Below are 24719 nucleotides of genomic sequence, written 5' to 3'. Positions count from 1 at the left end.
AGTCCCAACCCAGAACATAGGGTTAGAGATTTTGCTTAAAAGGTTTATCAATACCGAAGAGACGAATGACCTTAAAGCTAAAACCTCTATAGTTGAAATAAAAAACAGTAATTGTCATGGGTGTATCAACTGCTGCAACATTTGCCTTGAAACTCGAAATTCCGGGGACGGTTGAGCCTCTATGTCCGGTAGCTCGAGTACCAGCTTCGTTAGTCGACCTTGAACATCTGCCTTGTTAGCTGTCTGATTATCGCAGTGTTGATAGAGTAGCCTATGGACACGTTCATTGCACTCACCATTCTTGCAGTCAGCTTCCGAAGGATAGCTTTTCACCGAGTGTGATGGTCGCAGGCAGTTGAAGCACAGTTTGGACTTCTGCACTAACTCCCGACGGTCTACTGATGCTTGCTATCTTGAAAATGTCACACTGATAGAGAGAGTGCTGTTTGGAGCACTTTGGACATTGTTGCGGTGTTATGAGATAACTCTAGAGCATACCTAGTTATCTCTCTGCGATTGTCCTTCTTGATTGCAACTCCACTCACAGCACACTTGCGGGTAAACAAACAGTAGGTTTCAAGTACATCACATCGATTTACCAAGAATTTGAGAAAGTCGTCCATGTAGGGAATGTAGGGTCGTCGATATCGACGCTCTTTTGTGCCAAGAGCGATCGCGTTTCCTTGTTGAATTTCTCCAAGTGGAGCTGGATCGCGACCCTTAGCGTGAATCGTACTGCTCACCCAGGATGTTGGGCTGTCGAATCACTTCATCAGATGTTGAAACCAGCTTCCGGAGATTGCTTGAGCGTCGGAGATGAACGGTTGGTCCAGAATTTCCTTCTCGAGCGCAAATACGGTGTACTTATTTTATTTATTCCACTCGATCAGTCTATCTAGCTTGATGATAGTTTGGGTCTGTAAGAGCTAACGAACGGACCAGGCTTTTTATTTCGCCATCAAGGTATGACAGTAGGTACATCAGTTTCTGCGATGCACGTAGTGTCTCCTTGGATTGGATGGTACTGGCATACAAATCTGAGAGGCTCTGAACTGCTGGAGTACATAAGTAGTACAAATCTCCATATTCTGAACATGAGAAACCGTCCAACTTTTGCGAGGTCTGGGAGAGAGGAGGTGTTAGACATAACGCTTTGCTCTGAAATAATTTGTTGTGAGATGGGAAATTGGCAGGTTCCGAATGAAACTGAACCGCCTCTATCCGATCATAAATATATATTTTTCGATCATCTTGATGTCACCCTCAATATGGTAACGTATCGTTATCCAAAATCTACAAACTGGGATCTCTTTTTCGAAAACTTTCCATATCTTCCAACATTTAGTCAACTGGACGTCTTGGACGACGTCGTGGATACGACAAACTCGTTAATAGTACCATCCTACGAAGACCACTTCATACAGTTAAATCGACTAGGGGAACCCCTTGGTGGAGGGTTAAGCTTGAAAGAATGAAGAAGGATATGAGAAAAGCTTGGAGCCGGCGTTAGCGTAATGTTTCCAGGGATTTCAGGGCAGCTTGTAGTGTATATAAGAAATGTCTTAGATCTGCAGAGCGGGCTGGCTGGCAAAACCTATGCACTAATATCACTAGTCCGAATGAGTCTGGCAGGTTAATAAAAATTCTGAAAATCGAAAAATTTTCAAATGAAGTCCTTAAAAACCAGATTTCTGTAACGGAAGAGAAAAATGTTCCTCGTGGGCGTTAGCACGCACATTGGTTATAACTGAATCGGTCAAGTGGGTAGTTGAAAGTATTGCTCCATACAAATCACCTGGAAAAGATGGAATCTTTCCCGTGCTACTGCAAAAGGGATTTGATATTCTCAAATATGCCTTGAAAAAGACTATGGTTTCCACTCTTGCTACCACGTATATCCCGAAAGCATGACGAGAAATAACTGTTAGATTTATGCCAAGAAATGCAACATGAATATCAGTGTAGGAAATCCACGATCGCTCTGCTTCACGATGTTGTTTACAACTTCTCGCTCAAGCAATCTAGCTTGGGTGCATTCATAGATATTAAAGGTGCTTGTGACAATGTGTCCTTTCAGTTTATTCTGGAAGCGACGCACGCTCATGGGATATCTGCATGTATTTCGGGTTGGATAAACGCAATGCTTAGTAACCGCATTCTTTTCTCGTCACTGAGACGGGCAGAGATGGGGAAATTGAGTATTTGCGGCTGTCGTCAGGATGGCGTTCTGTCATCTTTGCTATGGAACCTGGCTGCCGACAGCTGGCTGAGGAAATTCAACGAGCTTGGATCTCCAACCTACGGGTTTACTAACCATTATCAAATACTTAAGAGCTTTCGAACAGTGGTTTCGACAAACGAAATTATCCGGTAATCCAAACAAAACTATAATGGTTCTTTTCACGAAGAAGCAAATACCAACAGAGGTTCGTCCCTTGCAGTTCTTCGATTCTGAGCTACCGTGTGCAGATCAAGTCAAACACATTGGAGTTCTGTTGGATTCCAATTTGAATTGTTCTGCTCACATTGAGTTCAGAGTAAAGAAAGCTTTTGTGGCCTTTGGGTAATGCAGACGAACTTTTGGAAAGACCTGGGGTCTCAAACCTAAATACATCTATTGGATTTACACGACAATTGTAGTCAAATACTGTCATATGGATGCCTTGTGTGGTGGCAGAGGGGAGAGGTGATGACGGTCCAGTCATAGCTAAACCATCTGCAAGGAATGGCGCTCATGACGTTGACTGGTGCTTTCACAACAACTGCCCTTCTAAATATCAAATCATTACACATACAGCTCAAACAAGAAGCACTATCATGTGCATACAGACTGCATGTTACTGGGCTTTGGAACAGTAACCATGTTGATGTTGCTACCAGTCATACAGGACTATGGTCACAAATGGTTACATAGGTTGAAGATATTCTTACTCCCAGCGAAATTACACACACATGTAGTTTTCCTTTCAGGACTTTACATGTGAAGATTCCCTCTCGAGAGGAGTGGTTGTCTGGCTCTATGGAGATACAACAACAAACGCAAGTGGCCTGTTACACTGACGGCTCTCTGATGGAGGGACGTGCTGGTGTCTATTGTCGTGAAATTAGATTGGAACAGGCTCGCTCGCTAGGTAGATACTATACTGTATTCCAAGCAGAAATCTTCGCGATTATGTGCTGGGTACAATCGGCCCTTCATTAGAGCTTGTCCGGCAAAGTTATAAACTTCTGCTCCGATAGTCAAACCATTAGCTCAGACACGGCCACGGTCCAAGCTAGTGATCGCATGCCGACCCAAATCGAAGAATTTAGCATTGTCAGCCTGACCTGCCAATTTTCACAAGTTGGACAAAAGAAAAAAAGGTCCTGGGTTTCGTCCGTGGTTCTTGAACAACCATGCCCAGTGATTTTGAAATATCTCCTGCATTCTTCGAAACACCACTGCGGTATGCCGATCAGGACTTTAACCGGCCACTGCGAACTCAATTACCACATAATAACTATTCAGCGTGCTGAGTCATTTTCATGTGATCTTTGTGAATCCGAGTACGGAACCTCATATCATCTGATATGCAACTGTCCAGCGGTAGCGCAATTGCGATTTCGAGTCTTCGGCCGTCCTTATATAGACAAGACCATGTTTGGACGACTGAAACTCAGAAACATACTAAAGTTTCTTATCCAATGTGGTAAAGATCTTTATGCATACTCGCAGGCGTTTTAACCCTTTCATGCCCAAATTTTCTCTAGTGCAAGTAGGGTTTCAAAACTAATTTTTCCTTTAAAACGGTGGGTTCAACAAATACGACAAGCCTTTTTTCATAAAGATAGGTGCTTTCCTCGCAGTGCTAGAAGCTGCTCAATTTTTATCTTCCTAATTTTAATGCTCAATGCTAATGCTAATTCTCCTAGAATATTTACAAAAGGGCAATTGAGTGGAAAACGTAGCCAAAGATAGTCTAAATTGATAAGTTTTATAAGTTTTCAATAATATTGCAACATAACAAAGATATCGTCGTACGGGGTATCTTTGCGCACTTTTTATCAATTTTTCAATTTCGACGAATTATAACTCCTTTCATATTCTATGAATTTGTATCATATCAGCACAGATTTATCGTCATCGTGTATGTATTATTTATGCCAAATATGAGCAGAATTGGTTCACACATGAAAAGTTTTTCATATAGCGTTCAAAAATATTTTTTGTGGTCTAGCTGGGGGCTACTTTGCACACTTCTTGAATTCGATATAAAATAAAAATTAACCAGTTTTATTTTCCTTCATTGAAATTTCTAAAATAAGGGATTCATTTTAATTTAACATTTACAACGTTACTTGTCAAAAAAACTTGAGTGCGTTGAGACTGCATATTGTTTTTCGTATAGAAAAAAGGAAAATGATGAAAAATGGCAGTATCAGTTTATTTCTAGTATGTTAGAATAGGTTTTTAAGAGCATTTAAAGATTTTTTGTATTATCAATTATAAAAATAGCCACACGGTGGGATTTAAAATTTCGCAAAATAAAAAAGTAAAATAAGGGGCTATTAATGACGTACATTTGAGTGCTAAATTGATGGCGTAATTTCTACACAAGGCCATATTCTCAAGTTACGCACTTTTTATGCCAAAAATTCTGAAATAAAGGTTCGAAACCAGTTTTTTCACTGCCAAGATCACATTATTTCGCAACCACCAACTTTGGAAGTTCAATGTTTTCAAAGAAATTATACAACATAATACAGAGCATTTCTTGAAAAAAAAAACAATTTTGGTAATTAATTCTCTTGGACATAGTTACGGAGAATAAACTCAAAACATTATTTAGAGGCTTGGTATCTTCGGTAAAGTTGTTGATAATGATATTAAAACAACTTTTTTTAAGACACAAAAATCTTCAAATGCTCATAAAACCGATGCTTACATACTAGAAACATACAAAAAACGCCATTTTTCATCACACAAAAACTTTCAAATGCTCATAAAAACCGATCCTGACGTACTAGAAACAAACGGAAAACGCCATTTATCATCTTTTTTCTTCTTTCCGAAAAAACAGTACATGGTCTCGGTACACGTAAGATTTTCTGTTTTGTTGAGCAGTCTTATTTTACGAGCCTCCAATCACTTTTATCGACCCTTCAAGTGTTTTGTTTGTTTTGGTAAACATTGTTGGTTAAAAGGCATGGCTCTACAAATGTCAAAGGTATAATAAAACTAATAAAAGCGCGTCTGTTAGTAAATATTGAAAAACTAAAGTGTGCAAAGTAGCCCCTCATATCCAAAGTAGCCCCGCACGACGGTATATTAAAAATTCATTTTGTATCGTAATCGTAAACTGTCGCTGGCAGCACTGCTTCATCGGAATCCTATCAGACTAATTGCAATAACTTCAGTTCTAAAGCTGATCCTTGCAACTGTTAAGATTCAAATGAAAGGCAATAGTTACGTTTATTAGCGTTACTTGTTTTTGTGAGAAGTCATAGCTGTTTAAAAACGTGGTTGTCCATAAACAACAGGGGCATGAATGGGTTAAACTACTTGTGAGTTTAACTTACCTGCTGTTTGTTTTTGTGCTTTTATTTTTCCCACCCATTTTACTTGCTTCCTCTTCCTTCTCTCTTTTCTCACCTCAGGGAATAATGAGGTGACTAGATACGGGGATCGTGCCAGTTGAGCGAATATATTCTAATTCCTGAAACCCCCTTTTTTAAGAGTGTAGCATATAAGATTTCCATGTAAAACGAAAATCAATTATCTATTACAAAATTAACTATCTTAAGCCCTTGAGCAGTCATGGATAATTATCATTATCTGAAGAACAAACTTTAACCCTTAAATGAGTAATGTTGTTTTAAAGCAACCTTGCGAAGATCACCTCAAAATTATCACAGTAACGTATTTAAGCTGTGTGACAATTTTCACAAAATTCAAATAAAATTATTTGCGCCTTAAAGGGTTAATTAGATTAGGATAAGTTTTGCTTTTCTCATGCTTGAAATTTATTCTTATTTGAAAACATTATTTATTGCTTCACACCACTCAATTTTATGCTAATTTGTTACTGACATTACTTCGATGGTGATGCAATGTTCTTCAAACACCCGCTCTGTGTTTTTATACTGAGATCAGAACTAATATTTATTATCACTCATTTGTGCTTACGGCGTAGTTAGCACTCAAGTGTGAATTATTGTCGACGCATGGATATTGCTTCTAGCAGTTTGCAGCGCTTATAAGCTATAGTTGGATTGGAGTTTCTAATCAGAAAACAATATCGATTGTAGTTTTAACTCCATTTATTTTTACTATATTTCACAGAAAACTTTCCGTGCGATTAAACTCAACTGCATTTCTTTAAATTGTCATAAAATATGCTGATTTTTGTATATATGCTAGTTATATAAAAACAACTTCAATAAATCATGTAGAAGTAGTCCAGTTTTATCATTCTAAGTATAATGTACTATTTATGAACACACTTCCAGCATTCAATTCATGATGCATGATTTTGCCCATACTAATTACTCATTTTTGCATTCGAAACACATACACACGCGCTTACCCACAGAGGGCTTCAACCAGTACCGACCATATCCCGCCAGAACAGTACTGCTTCGCCTCTGCTGGCGCGGAAATCGTTTGACCCGAGCGGGGCACCATCATCGCCACGAATCTCGAGAAGAGCATTCCCGAATAAGGCTTCACCTGGCATGTAAGTACATAACTGTTGTAAACATCATGTATAATTGAAAAATGTTATTAGTATTGGAAAATTATGATTATCAGAATCTCAAAATTTACGGTTTAATGAAGGGTATAAAAAATGGTAGGACTAGGATACAGAACATCGCCATAAATCGTACGAAATCGATCTGCTTGTAATTATCTACACATATTTGCAGCGGAGTGATAAGCGAGCATCAGTTCAAAAGTTCGGCAGTTTTTCTCGGCCCTCGAAATCCTTAGTGTAACTTCTTTATGTAGCTCTCTATGTCGCTGTGAAATGCAGTTTCCATAACATTTTGGCCCGTTACGGCCATAACAAGTCACTTGATTGATTTTTGTTGATATACAGATAGATAAGGATATTAACAAAGTTAAAAAGTTATTATTAAACCTGAATAAATGTAAAATAATGTTTGAAATAAGTGTTGTTCTGCTACAAGTCGTTTTAACTTTAGTTTCAGCATTACTTAAGTTTCTCATTTCTAATTTAAACGCATCTATGTTTCTACTATCTTCCATCATACTAATTCCGAATCGAATGCGCCGTAATCTTGTGCATCGTTGTGTGTTGCAATTAACATCAAACGCACGCCCGCCCACAAACATACAAAAAACGAACACCACACATGCTGAACGCTCGCTTGATAAACTGCTAACAATCGAAATGAAACAAAATTGAACGCTACTCTGCCGGCGCTGAACGGTATCAGTGAGGATGCTAACGACATACCCACCTCGCCTCCGGCGTACCGCCGGGGCACGTCCCGAGAGGATACCGGAGATGTATTTTCACGACTTGGAGCAGGAACGCAAGATCCATCGCCTGGTGGCAACATCAAGGAGTATATGGGAAAGGTGCGGTTTGTGTACTTTGCCAGCGCTTCGTACATTGAATTTAATTTTGATTTATTTCGTATTTTCATTTCAGTTGAAGGCTGGCGCTCCCCTAATCTGCACACATGTGGTTGAAGGTCATAGTAATTCGGTACTGTCCATCAAGGTGTCCAATCAAACACTGTTCACCGCTGCGGCAGGTTTGTGATGTATTTAGTCATAATAAGGAAATAAATAGGCAGAGCTTGAAATTATATTTTTATTGAGATTTCTAAAACTCAATTCAGCTACAATCTACCAGTATTCTAAAAGAACTGAAAGTGTTCCCTCATTATTACATTCAATTACACGAAACGGTTGTTTTTATTTCCAGATCGAACGGTAAAAGTGTGGGATCTGCGCAGTGGTTCGACACCGCACTGCCTTACGGGTCATCTCGGTCCAGTTGCCTCCGTTGAATGCGACCAGACCAATAATTTGCTCTTCTCCGCTTCGGGAGCCTTCATTAAAGTGTGGGATCTCCGGGAGAGTAATATCCGACCAATTATCACGTTATGGTGAGTTATCCGTTTTCTCCATTCACCAGATTCAAGCTAACATTTTCCTCGATTCCTTATAGTTCCTCTGGCTCAATCCTACCGGCGAACGCATCTCTTTCCGACCTGATTCCAGGGGAATGTTCGATTACGGCTCTCAAACTAGGCGCATCCGGGAAGCTGTACACCGCCGCTTCGGACAAGGTTCGAATTTGGGATCTTCGGACCTTTTCCTGTCTCGGACGACTCTCGGGTGGTCATCAGGCGGCCGTTATGTGTCTTACTGCCTGGGAGGGTCCTAACAATACTGACCTGGTGGCGACCGGTTCCAAAGATCACTACGTCAAAGTATTCGAGGTTAATTCCGCGGGCGGGAATGTACCACCACTACTCAATCTGGAACCTCCCCATTATGACGGAGTGCAAGCGCTGGCGGTGGCAAAAGATGCTACCGGAGTCGATGCCGAGCTGTTTTCCGGTAGTAGAGATTCCGGTATCAAAAGGTGGGATTTGCGCACCGGTGAACTTAAACAATCGCTCAACAACGCTCACAAGGGCTGGGTGTCGGGGATGGCCATCTACGGTGACATTCTGCTGTCTAGCTGCCGTGGTGGCGTTATTCGCTTATGGAATGTTAAAAATTGCGATGGTTTAGCGGAGATGAAAACGGATCAGTCAATTAATGACATTGTCACCAGTGACAATCGAGTGTTCACCGCATCCAAGTAAGTAAAACTTTCGATTATAAATGATTATAAACATTTCATTTGGGTTCTATAGAATCATTTGGTTTCGGTCGTTCCATACTTCATTCTGCGAATCACAAATCGAGAGCGGTGTTCAATTGTTAATTTCTTTTCTTCTATTTGCATTTTTCGTACTATTTAGTACCGGTACTGTTCGGATTTGGCGGTTAGCTTCCTCCGATTTGGAGTCATTGGGTGCTGGTTCTAGCGGTAGTTTAACGGGAGGTAGCAGGCAAAAGCGATAAACTATTCAGTGCTACCTAGTTAACACATGTGATCTGTTATCTGGTAGATAGAATACCACAGAGCAATAGAATATCTCTACTTTTAAAAACGTTTATCGTTCCCCGTGGCTTTGTTCTAACGACAGATGTAGGTCATTGACGCTTTCCTGGTAACTAACAGTATGCTATGCCTTTAGAAAACTCGAGGAAACACTACTAATTAGACTAGAAATATTGACCGCGTAATACAACTACTCTTTCTATGCTTGTTTTGTGAAATTGTGTTTTTTTATTTGATAGTTTTGAGTTATAACATTTACTTATCATTCGAAGGAATTTGTGTCCTATCCATAGAGCATTCTAAGGCGCTGCTTTTTAATAACTTTCCATTATGTATTTTGTAGTAAACTAATTTTATAACTACTAGTAATAAAATGGCAAACAAATCATTGTAGAATAAGAACATAATACTGACATTCGAGCGTTTGGATTACTGTTATAAAAATGGTCGTTGGCTGGATGTTGTCCTTAATGCACTTTGTTTAGCTTGGGTGAATTTACAGCAGAGCATATCAGAATATTTTTTACTCTCAATGTGATCTCTACTATTTAAAATGAGAAGCCATAATGGTCTTTGAGTTAAATATTACAACTCTATTAATCGCACAAAGAATGTCAAGCTGTCTGGTATCTTTCGTGTGTTAAATCACGTGCTCTTAAAACTCAGTTTTTAGACCTATGTGATGCCAAGATATTTGATAGATGCAACATATTCAACCATCGCTCCATCTAGCTCTGATAAGGGATATTGCCAGGTCTGTGGGGGAGTGGAGATAGACGAACCACGGGTTTAGGTTAATACGTCTCATTCTAGTGATTTATAAGCACACATTATTTGTGTTGTTATTTCTATCAGTAATCTAATTTCACACGCCTTTGCGATAGCTTCAACCGATTGCTGTTATTTTTCAAAATAATTATAGTTATTTTTTCGTTATAGTGAGGATATATCATCGATAGGGATAGATTAACCAACTGTATCTGCAATGTTTCAGTCATGAGAGAATGAGGAAATTTCCTTTTATTCATGTTAAGGTTGAACAGAGAATGGGCAAAAATCGAAAGCGAAAAAAGCAGTTTTTTCCACATCGTGTGTTAGATCTTCATCTGTAACAACATTCTACATAAGCTGATTGATTTTTATGAAGATCTAACACACGGCGTGGAAAAAACTGCTTGTTTCGTTTTCGATTTTGCCCATTATCTGTCCAACCTTAAAGATCGATACTAACAGATTACATGCCTTTTTTAATGAATTCTGACAATTATTTTGATACATACGCAGCTGAGGGAATTGCACATCTTCTGTAATATCAACATACTTATCGAGAACGCTGCTCTGATTAAAACATGGCGGAGCATTCTGTTGTAGTTTGATAGAAGCGATCGCATTATTTTAAAGCAATCGTTATTTTGTGTGGGATACTTTTGGAAAGCCTCTGTTAAGTTGGTTCGTCGGTGGTTATACAAATTAAATGATTTGCACAGACTAAACAAAAAACAGAACTAAACTATACTTTATCATATGGTCTACGTGTTATTATAATTACCAGAAAAATGTTTCAACCTTCTCCATGGAGTAGTTCAAGTTACCCCGCCCGCAGGATACATGAACCATTTAGCATACATTTGTAAGATGCTCATGTAATTAGGACTTTTCTTTCTAAAATATTGCCTATAGTAAGACAGCGGTTCTCAACCTTATTTCCCCAGCGGATCTCTTCGAAATCATCCTGAGTGGTCGCGGGCCCCTTCTAAATCACCCTGGATGATCGCGAACCCCCACGGTTCAATCTAGCTTTTGTAAGCTGTCTATACTGTTACGAAAAAAAACCTTGAAATTTCAATATCTAACCCGAAAAAATATTCTCCCTCGAGGACCCTCAGCAATGGCTTCAAGGGGCCCGTGGACCCTGGATTGAGAATCACTGCAGTAAAGCATTATTTGTTGACCGGTGTAGCCAGCACAAATGATGCCGCACTCGCATACGACCGCCGGTTTTATACTCGTTTCTTTTTACATTCGAAGCCAAATGGGCTGGTCATTGAATTGAATCAGTTTACTTCCATCGCCAAAGAGAAGGAGCTTCGAACAGAAACTGTTCAAGATGTACGGCTCGGTGTATTAGCGGGAACCAATCAAGAATGAGCTTCAGTCAGATGATTTAAAATCGGTTTTTTTCGTGTAACTTCGACCCGTCGGAAATAAAAATAATAGTTGATGAAGGAAAATATGTTCAAAATTACTTCGCTGTCAGACCCCCTTAAAGGAAATTTAAACTAAACAATCAGAAACGGTTACGTGGCTATACATAATAAAATTTTAAGAGCTTCGATCTATTAAAAAGAAAGGAAAATATATGTCCTGATTTTGTCAATGTCCCTGTTTTATCAACCTAAAATTCACCACAGGGCTGATAAAAATGGGTTTTTACTGTATTACAGTAAGGCCATGAGCCGGCCAAATCCTAATAATCACCTTCGTTCCCGATGTTGAAATGTAGTCTTCTGTGACAAGGTTGACTTGTAGAATCTGAAAATGACAAGGTTGACTTGTAGAAACTGACCAGAATCACAATACTTACTGTTCAAGATTCGCGGCTTGGTGGCAATCATTGACGTTGAAAAATAAATCAGCAGCTTCGGTTACCAAACACTTAGTTCATCGTCAAGTAGGAGGTCCTAACAAGTAGAACTAATCAAATCCCAGCTAATGATTGCTTTTACACAATCATTTCTATGGTAGTTTATGGTAATCGTATCTTCTACGGAATCTGTTACACAATTATTGTTAAAATTTTCCAACAGATCACACAAAAATCTACTTGTTCAATTCAGCACAACGACAATTATTGGCCGTTTTGTTGCATGAGAATCACTACACTACTCGTAGAGCATGAAACATCGAATGATAGGGCAAAAAGGAAATTCGGCACATAGGGTGATGAGCCCATTTGCGCCATGTTTCTATCATCACCCCCCATTTGAAGCCGTTGGTTAGAGCAGTGTCTGCCATCTTTGTTCAACGCATTAAGTCAAATGGTAGCGGGGCACTCGTTGCGCTCAAACACGAGAATTTTACTGTTTTCAGAGCATTTGTGTTATTATATTGGTTATTAACAACGAAGCAAAGCTGTTGATGCCAATTTTCATGCATTCCATTGATTGTATGGCGAGAAATTAACGAGGCACCTTGCTTAGTATGGTGAAAATAGGCACTTTATCCTATATTTAAAACTTTTCTTTGTTTGAATGTCCTTTTAAATGCTCTGTATTGACGGCTTTGTCCGGGGAATCTGCCTCGTGTATGCACATTTCCCCCTTTTTAAATTTCACTTTAAAAATTCAATTTAATTTTTTATAAAATACTTATGTAGTACATAAAACTTATTAGTAAAACATGTGTTTTTGAATAGATTGGTTTACAAATGATTGAAATCCATCAACTATTTCCGAAGTCATAATCGTGCAAACCTTATATAGTTTCGTTTCATAAGAGATTTTTCAACATTTAGAATGATACTCAGCCCCAGCTAGTGGAGTAAGACATTTTTAAAGTCAAAAATATGATTTTGAGGTAATTGCGCATAAAATTTCACGTCAATATTGTGCAATGTTGAAATGAGTTATATATGACCTACATAGTCATCTATTACGGGGCCACACTGACTATCTTCTGAGGACGTAGTAGCGTTAAGAATGTCAAATTGATGTCGAAGCGCGTCTCTCTTGTCATGCTTTTCGACATACTGATGTAAATACTTATCATTTATTGGAAATTAATTGGAATTACATAAATAGTAATAGTCACAGTGCTGCTTATTAGAAAGCCACGGTACTGCGGTACAACTGCTTTGGATACTTCGAAAAGCAGCAGAAGTTTCAAAATACACTTATACTAATGGAAAGGGTGTCCCTAATAAACATCGTATGATTCAAGAGCCCAACGACCTCTTCAGGGTGTCATCCAAACAATATGTGGGATCGTAGCACGATACGGCTTAAAGTTTGTGTGTATTTTTATTAGGGGTCCCACATAAAATTTCATCGGAAGAAACGATGTAAAAATACCCAGTGGACCGATGATTTTCAAACTTTCAGACAATAAAATATAACCAATTACCCAGCCCCGTGAAAACTGTTTATTGCCTAAAGCTGCCACCAAATGCCAGAAGCACTAGCTACGTTTCGAATGTTCAAGATCTGTTCACATGAACTGTACAACACTGCTTAAAAGTTGCATTCATAACAAATAATTATCAACAATATAATATACAATGTAATATAATATATATTTTCACGCTTTCTCTTGCATCGCTTCTTCTCCACAAAATCTGAACGCTTTTATCGCCTGAGTACCAGTCAAATTGAAGTTTTTATGTGTTCGATAAGTTTCAGATCGAGTTAAGGACATTGGCTCGCAGCGATGTGAACGTTCGTTAAAGCACATTCGCTGTCATTTTTGGCAACTATCCGAGCCAGAAAACCAGCTTATGTTGGCTTCAATCATTTTTCGAAGAAACGTCAAAACATTCACCCTCTTGCAACTACCATAACCGTACGCTCGCAGCTTACGCTTAACTCCATTCAATAGGTTCTGTACAACATCTTGCTGCAGCTTCTGTACGAAACCCACTTTTTGTTCATGTCTTCCTCAGATTTGGGATACAGTCCCGGTAGTCACGAACGGCGCACTCCGTTTCCCACATGAGCACATTGCTTGTCAAATCATGTATTTATTGGCAAACTTTGAAAGTTCCTGCTTCCTTACTTCCTCCGAAACAACAATCTTGTGCCGAGCGGGGAAGAACGATAGCCCCGAGAGCTGCCGGAAGTCCGCCTTGACGTTAATTCTCATCATCCAGGATGAGACAATGAGCAGCATCTGGGTGTACAGGACTGGGCCCGTGACTATCCCACCGTATTTTACAGTTCGTCACGATTTGGAGACTTTTGCATTTTGTGCTTATGCTGTCCCTCTCAGTCCTTGACTCTCTGAACAAAAGACTTGGACGGATTCAACTTTTTAGCCACTTCCCTGATCGAATCATTGGGATTCTGCTTAAACGCTTACACTCCACGCTTGTGATCGGATTCACAAATAGAACATCCATTCAGACCGCATTTCTTCTTCCACTCGATGCGCAGAATTTGGTGATAACGTTTCATCAAACGACTCACCGTTGACTGCACGATTCTGAGTTGTTTGCCGATGTTCCGTCCCGATGAGAGAGTTGAGGATTTTACAGGTGTTTGCGCAAAATCAAGTTGCGACATTGCTTTTCGGGTGACGCTATTTTTCCAATTTTCGAAAGAGCGACAGCGATGAAAAAACAGTGTAAACAATACACTCTAAACTACTTCTACCCAAGTTTTCAAGAGAAAATATCAAATGAGTTATTTTCTACAGCGTTTTTCCGTGATGCAATTTGATGTGGGACTCCCTTTAAACCATGTCGATTGTGATCTCCGGAATGGAGCATTCGGTACGCATTCAATATACCAAATAGGGTAGACGAGCCCTTATTCATCTCATTAGTCAGTATGTCACATTAATTCGATTGTAACTGGGCTTACAGTGATTGGATTGCGCTTAAATATGTACCATGATCCTTGGTTCGTTTCTTAGAAGCAGTAACATAAAAAATATGGTTAGGAAAATGTGAAAGTATTTAATACTCGTGTTTGAGCGAAACAAAAAGTCGAGTACAAAGCACTCTCATTCATCCTACCATTTGACCTTATGCTTTGAATAGAGCTAGCAGACACTGCTCTAACTGATGTATTCAAATGCGTGAGATTGATATGAGAGCTAAGATGAATTAGGGCACAGTTACTCTATAGGCGGAACTGACCAGTCACTCAGGTCGCAGTAAACCTTCGGATATTTAGTGCTGTAACTTCAGTTCTAAAAGTCCAATGCTTTTGAAAATTTAAAAAAAAACATTCTTGCGGGCCATCGGATTTTTCGACCCAATCAAGTGGATACAACACCTTAAACAATTCTCGACAAACTTCACTTTGGGGGGAAATTCCGGACGAACTGTTTATCGTCCAGCACAGCCGTCGATAGCAAACAAAAGGGAAAACTTTTCTCTTTCGTTGACTGCTGTGCACCTTGCTTGGGAAATGACGGTTTCTCCAGAATTTCTGCTCAAAGTGAGTTTTGACATTTGGCCTTTTGGCCCTAAGCATATGTTTGCCGAGAATTGGTATATTTTGGAGGCAGCAGAGTTTTTATTTTGGTAGTTTGGGGGAAATTCCCAAGTTGTGCAGTATCCAGCACTAAAGATACTTATGGCAAGTATTGCCAATGATCAGTGCACGAGACATGCGAATCCGCTTACCCTATATTCTTTTTTTTGGCGAAATGACCAAAAACATGGTTCAAATAACGAAATCAAGACGAGGTGTTATGTACGCAATAAATCAATGTTATACGAATTTTCCCACCACCTAACGTTCGATTTAGTAGTCCGAATTCATGACGCCAGTAACTACTTTTACTAGTATTGCCTGCGATCAGTTGGATTGTAATTTCAAACAGTCATACAATTTGTGTGGACGTCTAAACCAACTGATTGATCCCGAGTGGTCTTTCGAGAAGGCCTGGTTATATACCTTGTGTTTTGGTTTGCGATTCTGCATTTTCTTCTTCTAGTTCTTTTGTTATTTTCCGTCGGCCTATTTCCGCTACAAGGCCAAACACCGACGTCAGAGAGGTGACTCCCACTATCTGGACTAGATATCGACTCATCAACACATGGACCAACGGCTTTACTTCCCTTCCGAAGGAAGACGTGACCACAGATTTTTATCACCTCAGAAAATCTCAACAACCTCAGCTGGGATTGAACCCAGACCAACTGGGGTGAATGGCGGTCACGTTTACCATTAAACCACTGGCGCCGTCGGCCTGCGAACCAAACGACTAGCCTTATTCAAAATTTACTTCCTAAAAGGAAACATTTAGTGACAAGATGACATCGAAATACAATAGAGAATAGGAAAAGAGACGAATAGTGGAAATCGGCTGGATGTTGTTGGCTCGAATCAAAACTTGTCGAAAGTAAACAAAGTTCATTCCATAGCGTCAAACTTACTCCCAGGTGACGAAATCGTTAGAGTTCAGCTGGAGCGTTGCCAGAAAATTTTTATTTCCAGATTAAATTTTAGGAAACTTCCTAGTTAAGCTCAGCCGGAATGCTGGCTGGTTCTAATTCGTATTCCAGCTCCAGTGACAAAAACGATTCTAGTTAAAATCGGTTGTATCACTGGAGCCGGAATACTAATTAGAGCCAACCAGAATTCCGGCTCATTTCCGGTTGAACTTTACTGGGTTCCGGTAACCATCCGATACCCTTTAGGAACCTCTGGTTAAGGGGTACCATGCGGCTTAGCCGCATAACAGCGGCCTTGGAACCGAACCCGACCAGGAGAAAATAACTGGGCAATAACCCGAGCATACTATTTTTTGGTATTCATACCAAAAGTTGGTATTAATTGATTATTATACCTCATTGAGGTATTAAGCAGGTATTGAAGAAACATTTTTCAATACCTGCTTAATACCTCAATGAGTTATAATACTTTATTTTAGTATTATTTATGTATTCCAGTGAATTTTACAAATACCAAATCGATACCTTATTGAATAACTCTATAGAGTGAATTTTGTTACTGGAAGGTTTAAAAATGTTTTATTATTATTCAGGTATTATAATAACTCGTTTTATTATCAAATAGTTATTTGTAGAACATATCTGTGTTATTTTTTGAGGTATTTTACCTCTTATGTAGAGGTCATTAATACCATATTGTGGTAAACAGTCGTTGGCATTGATAACTAAATTTAGTATTCCGCAGTTATTTTCTTCTGCTCGGGAAGCGGCGCAAAGCCGCTGAGGATCCGCCGGGCGAGGTGGTCGCCGACCTCCGTCGAAAGCAAGCGAACCTGTGATCCACTCGTTTGCCCGGCTTACTCAAACATAGGGACTATCCTTAGTTTAAGTCCGACTGAGCGGTAGCGAAGTCGGACAGCACGTGCAAAAACGATGTGGCGGGTACGTGGAAACAAAATAAAATTGGCAACGCTAGCAAAATGTAAACACAAATGAACACTCCGGATGAACCTATCATCAATTGCCATTTTGACGAGTTTTGATTCGAGCCAATAATATGGGCCCGTTGAAATCAGCCTAAACGGGAACACTTCCTTTATTATGATTTCAACACTAGCATTTTGGCAACCGCTTCCGCAGGTAGCACTTAAAAAAAACTTCAATTATATTTTGCACATATCGACATAGAGCTACCATTAGGGCTTAAATCGCCAATATAAACAAACTGCGTTTTCGCTATTATGACATTATGCGACAAACATACTACAAGATTGAGGTGAAAATTAGTAAAAATGATTTTTAGTTCGATTTATAATTAAAGAAAACAAAACGGTGAAACATGCATTTTCTTCGAAATTTCGATTTAGCCCCTTCTTTTCAGATGGAATATAAAGGCTAAACTTACATTTTTAGACAGAACCGGGGCGCACGTTTATTATTCAAAAAATTATTCTTTAAACGCCTATGCGGTTCTATTATATAAATGATAAGCAATATCTACTATGATCATGTCTACTCAATAATTGTTGCACATAAACATTCGAATATTTCGATATTTTCATGAAATTTGAAGAAAAGATGCACACGCCCTTTCATTTACATTGGGTTTCTTTGCGCCCATTTGCTGAGCCCTATTAAATAGTGTACTGTCAAGCTCGCCCATTTACCTAGCCCTATGCAGCAAGACAGAGTCAGTTTAGCCCAGCTCCCTGGCAACCCTATTCCATCATATAGAGTTTGACAGCGACCAACATATATAGGGCGTTATAGCTATAAAGCCCCAAACAAAGAATTATGCTCGGCTCTATACACGATATTCAAGCATTCCACACGATGTTTTGCATCTTGTGGGATGATTTAATACCATATTATTCAGAAAATCAACATTTATTAACTAATTACAGCTTTTAATCATTCGATTCAAAATTAATGTTTTGATTTTCATGGCAGTCATGCTGGCTGTACAGAGACGTCGTCCTTGACAGGAGGCTGGTTTAGCCCATTTACTGCTCCCTTCTGAAAAATGGTGGTTGCTGAAGGGCGAAATCACGATTGGAATGCAAATTGGGCGTAAGCATTTTTTTAGTTTCTACCCACTAAAAGAACATAGGAATTAAATTCTTTGTTATATTGTCATAATGTGCTTCAGGAAAAACATGGTCATAAAGTAATTTATACCTACAATAAAAACTACATTTATTTTTCTCCATTTGAGTATATTGCGACTTAGACCCTAATGAAAGATCTGTGTCGATATATCGTATTGTGCAGGGATGCCAAGAGTTTTTCCAAAAAATCTGCAACATTTTTTGAAAAAATCTGGAATTGTCTGGATGGCCCAAATTTTTTTTGGGAGTTATAAATGGTGCAATTTATTAATGAAACATATTTGTATGTTAATAAATATATTACGGCTTACTAAAAAAATCGACAATTGCGCTGCAAATCTGACCATCTAAAACGTTTAATTAGGGTATGGTGTGCTTCCAGCTTTTCTAAAAAGTTTTGTTTTGAAAAGTTCTAGTTCAAAAAATGGTAATTTATTTTCTCATTTTTAAAATTGTCTGAATAAATCTGGACATTTCTTTTGAAATCTGGATCAGACAAACATAAATCTGTATGTCTGGACGACGCATAAAAATCTTGAAGAATCCAGATAAATATGAAAGGTTGGCACCCCTAGTATTGTGTGCTATTGGTTTGTTTTGCAAATGATGTGCATTTCAATTAAAATATGGATGCCATGGGTAATTTTTATTTATACTTAGCTCGATTGGTCTGTGCAATAAAATATGTTGATCTTCTCCTTCCTATACCCTGCGAAATAACACATCTGTGTTGTTTGACACTCACAGCCTATCACAGCACCTGTTCAGATCCCGGCAAAAGATGCAAAAAAGATGATATTCTGTGGGAAAAAATAAGTATGTATTATACACACAGAGAAATGTAAGAAATAATAAGTTGTTACATAATACATTTGCAAACCTAAAACTGGGTTAGAACCAGTTTTGGGGTTAAGAAAAACGCCAAAAATCAGTGCACGCTAAATGCTTATTATTATTATTATACATAGGGTAGCCCTTATTCATCTCATTAATCAGGTTGTCACACTATTTCGTTAATAGCTCGGCAATTAAACAATTAAAAATCTCACCTGGAAAATGTATATTACTCCCGTTTGAACGATACGAAAAGTCGAGTACAACGCACCCTTATTAATCCAACCATTTGAGCTAATGCGATTAATAGAGATAGCAGACTCTGCTCTAACTAATGTGTTCAAATGGATGGGATGAATAGAGGTGCTGAGATGAGTAAGGGCACAGTAGCCCTAGGTATTGTCAACTGGTTTTATACAAAATGAGAAAAAAAACAGTAATCTAAATGCTCGAAAATGCGCTTCAAGAACTGATCGTACAGATGGACTGATTTCGCTAAGATGGAATAGTGCCAGGGATGGTCATTGTTAGGGTTTGTAAAGGCCTTTTCTAACTGCGGTTAGTAAACTTCACAGGGTAGAGTAATAACTGTAATAGAGCTTGGCAATCGTTTGCATTCACTGCTAGAGTAAGTTTTGGAACAGGGTAGTAGATTAAATTGAATGTTCGTAAAGATTTCAGATTGAGGTGTTATAGTATCAAATAATATTGGCAGTGGCTTATTCACTTTTGTTTATTTACCTATGGTTTTGATTCTGTTTCTGATTGTTCATTTCGCTTTTTTATCCGATTTTCTAATTTCTCGAAAAGGTTGTGGGCCAAATTTACGATATGGATGATGTTCTTGGTTTGGGTACTAGAGCTCATTGTGTTCTTTTTCTGTCCGCTGAATCAAGCCGGCTGTCAGGGTCGTCATTTTCAAACTAGTTGCAGCACATCATCTGAGTGCTGTTGGGAAACTCGGTGATAGGGTTTCGTAAGTTCTACTAATGTGCTTAGTTTGTTGTTGCTTCCTAAAAATTCGAATTGGTGTTCAAATCATACGTTCATATAACGCACACATCATGCTCATGCTAGCGTGCTATGCACATGATTTTTTTTTAAATTTGCATCTTTTGTGACTACCGTTTGGTTGGCCGGTTAATCATGCAGAAAAGATTGAAAAATGATTTACGGTCACAGTTGGGTGTCATTAGTTTTGGTCGTTCTCGTAAAAGTAATATTCATCAAATTTGTACGTTTACTATATTTCTTAAAAGCTGTTCTGTTTCTCATTGAACTATGCTAAATGGTCATTACAGAAAACTAAACACGTTTCATCCAACATACAGCTTAATTTTCAACGAACTCTTTTTAATGTTTATTAAACTTCATCTTGGCTTGATGGGATTACTTTCTCTTAAATTTATAAATTCAAACCAACATTCTCATATTCATCATTAGCTGCTACCGACATACATCTCTAGCTCGACAGTAAATGTTTTGCTTTCAATTCAGAGCCATTTCCACCAAATGCAATTTTTACAATAAGTTTGCTTATTTTTTTCTTTTACCGCATTTTCCTTTCTTCCGTTTGTATTCTGTTGCGAATGCATCATGACAAAAACCCAACGTACCACGTCCCGTTTTGGCCACCATCACACGCTACCACCCACTCGAACCTGTGCTCCTCCGCCGCAGCGATGGTAAGGTACGCCTGTGGCGTGTCTCGTCGGCCATCCGGCGGTTGAGTGCCGAGAACAGATGACGCCAGAGTACGGAAGCGATGCTGGATCGAATGTACTACAACTACAGCAGCATGCGGAACATTCATTCGGCATCGGCTTCCGGGTGCGGACCGGGTCCGGCCACAATGGAACAAATCTCCACTCCAGAGAGCAGACGGAGACCCCTATCCACATCACAGTCCGCTGGAACTGCAGGGTCGAATCTATCGTCCCAATCGTTTACCTCACCATCGCCTACCGCATCATCCGCTTCGATACGCAACAGTAGACTGTATCGGAGCCTAAATCACAACTACCTTGGTATACTGAGCAAGGTTAACAGCAGGAGGTAGTGAAAACGCGCAAATTAACTAGATCAGATGCCTTGTATTTATGTTTCTAGCATGACTCGAATGTGGTCGCACCCCTGCAACTTTGCGCCAATCAGATAGACTTATTAGCTGTAGGAGATTCAGGTTTTTAGGAAGTTTTTCGTCAGTCGACTTGAATTGGGCGGCGAGTGCTAATGACTTATCATTAGCGAAAATCGAACAAAAATAGCTTTAAACGACTCGATTATCTCCCCTGTACCAGGCACTACGTGGTATTTTTGCGCATATTTGCCTCGCAGGGAGACTAATCTTGCCTTCAAACTAAAACTGTGTAGTAAGCAGAGAAACAGTATCCCATACGAACAAACCTCTCCACTAGGATTAGAAAACTAGGAACAAATTGAAAACAAGATCAAATCTTCCAAGTACTATGACAAAAGACAGCTTTTTCAGTATTTTATTTGCCCACCTACTCCTAGCTTCAGTATGACAATTTTTTACGTTTCCTCTACAGTTCTTCAGTCGTTTGAAATAATCAGTGAAAATGAATTACAAAAACTGGCCCAAATTCGATTGGTTGTGATGTAGTTTTAAGAAAAAAATGTAGTTAGTTACTTTTTTGTTTTAATTGTGCAGTTATATTTTTTGCATTGTTTAATTAAGCACCCTTTTTCGTTTTATTTGATTATAATTTTGGTAAAGCTACTGCCAATCAAAGACAATGTGTGTTTGTTTATTGACCATGTTAAGTATCTAACAGTGGATTACTTACAGCAAGTATTCAACTAAATCTCAATGTATTAGGTTTATGTTCATGATGACTAACTTTTCGTTCTACTTACAACTAACTAGGCGTATGGCAGAAAAAAAACAATTTAAACATTACGTTAGGATCAAAAAATAAAATTGTGAATTCGTTACGGGGCAGGTTGACATAACAACAGCCGTTTCCAAATACGGAAATGTATACATACTACAGCGAGGATGATAGCTGATATCAAGTATTAACTACCAGTTGGAATAAATAAATAGTTTAGCGTTTATCACACAAATACGGTATTCGCTCAATACTGTATAAAACAGTGCGTTTCACTAAACTATCCGAAAACCCTTACACATGTAGTTTTTAATATCTCGAATTTACAACAAAAACTTCAGACAACGTTTTTAAATTCGTAAGCTAACAGAAAAATGTATATTAAATTCTAAAATAATTAAATATTTTTCAATCAAGGCCTAATTGCATTTTTTTTAGATTCAAAAATATTTGTTATTAGATTCCAAAAAAAGGTGTTTCTACTAACAAGCCCTCATACGATTTTGTGTAGATTCAATATTTTTTTTGAATCTATCCTATCTTTTATGAAATAAAGCATGTTATTTGTTAATTGAAATATGATTTTCTTTTTTAAAACAATGAAAAATCCATTCAAATCAAAAAACTTTTTTTTTGTTGTTAAAAAAGGTGTAATCAATATTAATATCTTGATTGTTGTTTTTTCTCTATCCTGAGGTGCTCGTATTTTGCACCGAATCCCAATTTCGTTCAAGATTTTCAAAAAATATGTCATGAATTTTAGAAACTAAACGATTTCAGATTTTTTTAAATTTAACTTAAGATTGTGAGCAGAAGCTCGCGCTAAATCTTTGCACTTCGTTATAGTTATTACGTAAGTTCTAGATTTTCGGTTTTAAAACTAATTTTTTTAAATTTGCGTATGTGCAACTCCTAAATGACAACTTTTCCAACCTTTTCGCTAAAAATGCTGTTGTATTAGCTCCTCTACTTCCTCACGTTCGATAAATTTCAAAATTTCGACAGTTTATCAATTTTCTGTAATAATAAAAATAATTTTAATAATAAATAATTTTCTCACCTATGAAAGCACTCACGACCGCATTGTGCGAATCAAATTGTAGCGTCTTGAACTTCAATTCCCAAGTAGCAATTGCAACTTGTTGAATGTTTTAAATGTTGCACAACTGCTACACAAAATTTTTATTGTTGGATATATTTGAAAAGAATTTCCACGGGTTTTTAAATTGATTGTGCAACTATGTAACTATAGAGCTGGCCAATAGTGTTAAGTATGCAAACATCAATAACAGTTGTGAAACTAATCAGAAACTTTGCTAACATGCACAATCAGTCTAACAAGTTGCAAATGCCTCTTTGTTTGCCATTCCACCCTAAACAGAACTGCCCAACTAGCCAGTGCTCGTCAAATGGCACAGCTATTGTTTTCATTAATTTGCTGCAATTAGGAACATGTTGCACAACATACAAACAAAGCGCGCTTTTTCCATAACATAGTTGTTACCAAGGGAGTTACAAATACTATACAGTAACAAAGCGTGCTACTTGGGTTATTTACTCTCGACCTCCGATGCGTCCATTTTTTTTTATTAGTGTGATACAACAAAATGGAGATCGTACCAAACACAGTCAAACGCTTTTTAAGTATTTTTGTTTCAAATAATAGTATTGTGGAACCAACCAATTTGTTTTTGGTTCAACTAAATGCATAAATTTGAATCAAAGTTTCAATATATTTGATACGAATATTCCTTGTTTTTTGCAGGGGTTTTAGAATCAAAATGCAGTTTATTTTGTCGCTTATACGTGTTTATGTCCAGGTATGGAATATTAATTTATTTATTTATTTCGTCTTCGGCATATCCCGTACAAATTACTCTTAATATTATTGTTAATGTCAATATTAAAAAACATTATTGCTAACTTATAACATACTACGGGGGTCATAAACTAAAGCAGATTCGTGTAATTTGCTGCAACATCTGTCTACCGGGTTATTCTTGCCATAAGCTGTACGGTGTCTAGGAATCCACAGAGGTGGACGATTCCTTATACCAAGAGGAAATTAACCCTAGAAAGGATCTCTGGACAGCCAACATTGTTCGATAGCGTAGATGAACATTCTTTGCGAGAAAAAGCGGCGAGACTAACGTTGGCAAATCTAGCAACATGCATCTATTATTATACGGTGGAAGACGGATAGGGTCGTTCCAAGGCAGTTTTCTGAAAGCAAATCGTAAAAAGCTTCAACCGATTACTTTGGACGGCGTTGTATGGCGCCCATACTTGTACAGCATACTCTAAGGCAGCGGTTCTCAACCTTTGTCGTATCACGGAACCCTTTAGAAATCACCCTGTGTGGTTGCGGACCCTCACGGTTAAACATTGATTTTGTTTGCTATCCATAAATGATTTTCAGCCTGTTAGGGAACAATTTCAACATCTACTCGGAAAATAAATTTTTCTTCGCGGACCCCTAACAACGACTTCACGGACCCCTAGGGAATTGATAGTTTTGGATATCGCAGCAGCGTAGGTCTTCCAACCAATGTTTCGTGTGAGGTCATAGGGAATATTGATTGAGTCCGATGGTTTTAAACCAGTAGTGATTGCAATTACAATCGGCAGGTGGTATCACTTTCCACTTGCAATATAACCGTAGGGGAGACTG

General features: G+C 38.4%; 1 protein-coding gene across 6 annotated transcripts in view; it reads left to right on the top strand.

Moving 5' to 3' along the window:
- LOC131679077 (kinesin-like protein KIF21A) overlaps positions 1–22311 on the top strand; it is a 185485-nt gene extending 163174 nt beyond the window's left edge. For 4 of the 6 annotated variants that reach the window (XM_058959636.1, XM_058959633.1, XM_058959635.1 and 1 more), the window contains 8 exons: positions 6573–6716; positions 7441–7585; positions 7659–7764; positions 7938–8121; positions 8184–8825; positions 8989–9071; positions 20004–20169; positions 20874–22311. In XM_058959636.1, coding sequence (XP_058815619.1) covers positions 6573–6716; positions 7441–7585; positions 7659–7764; positions 7938–8121; positions 8184–8825; positions 8989–9071; positions 20004–20032 — 1333 coding nt within the window. In that variant the 3' untranslated portion in view covers positions 20033–20169; positions 20874–22311. Of the gene's footprint in view, positions 1–6572; positions 6717–7440; positions 7586–7658; positions 7765–7937; positions 8122–8183; positions 8826–8988; positions 9219–20003; positions 20170–20873 lie in introns of all 6 variants that reach the window. The other 2 variants (XM_058959632.1, XM_058959634.1) reach the window with 2 other exon arrangements.
- The last annotated feature ends 2408 nt before the right edge of the window (positions 22312–24719 follow it).

This window comes from Topomyia yanbarensis, chromosome 2, assembly GCF_030247195.1.
Source record: "Topomyia yanbarensis strain Yona2022 chromosome 2, ASM3024719v1, whole genome shotgun sequence".
Taxonomy (NCBI): domain Eukaryota; kingdom Metazoa; phylum Arthropoda; class Insecta; order Diptera; family Culicidae; genus Topomyia; species Topomyia yanbarensis.
This window is presented reverse-complemented; position numbering and strand designations above follow the sequence as displayed.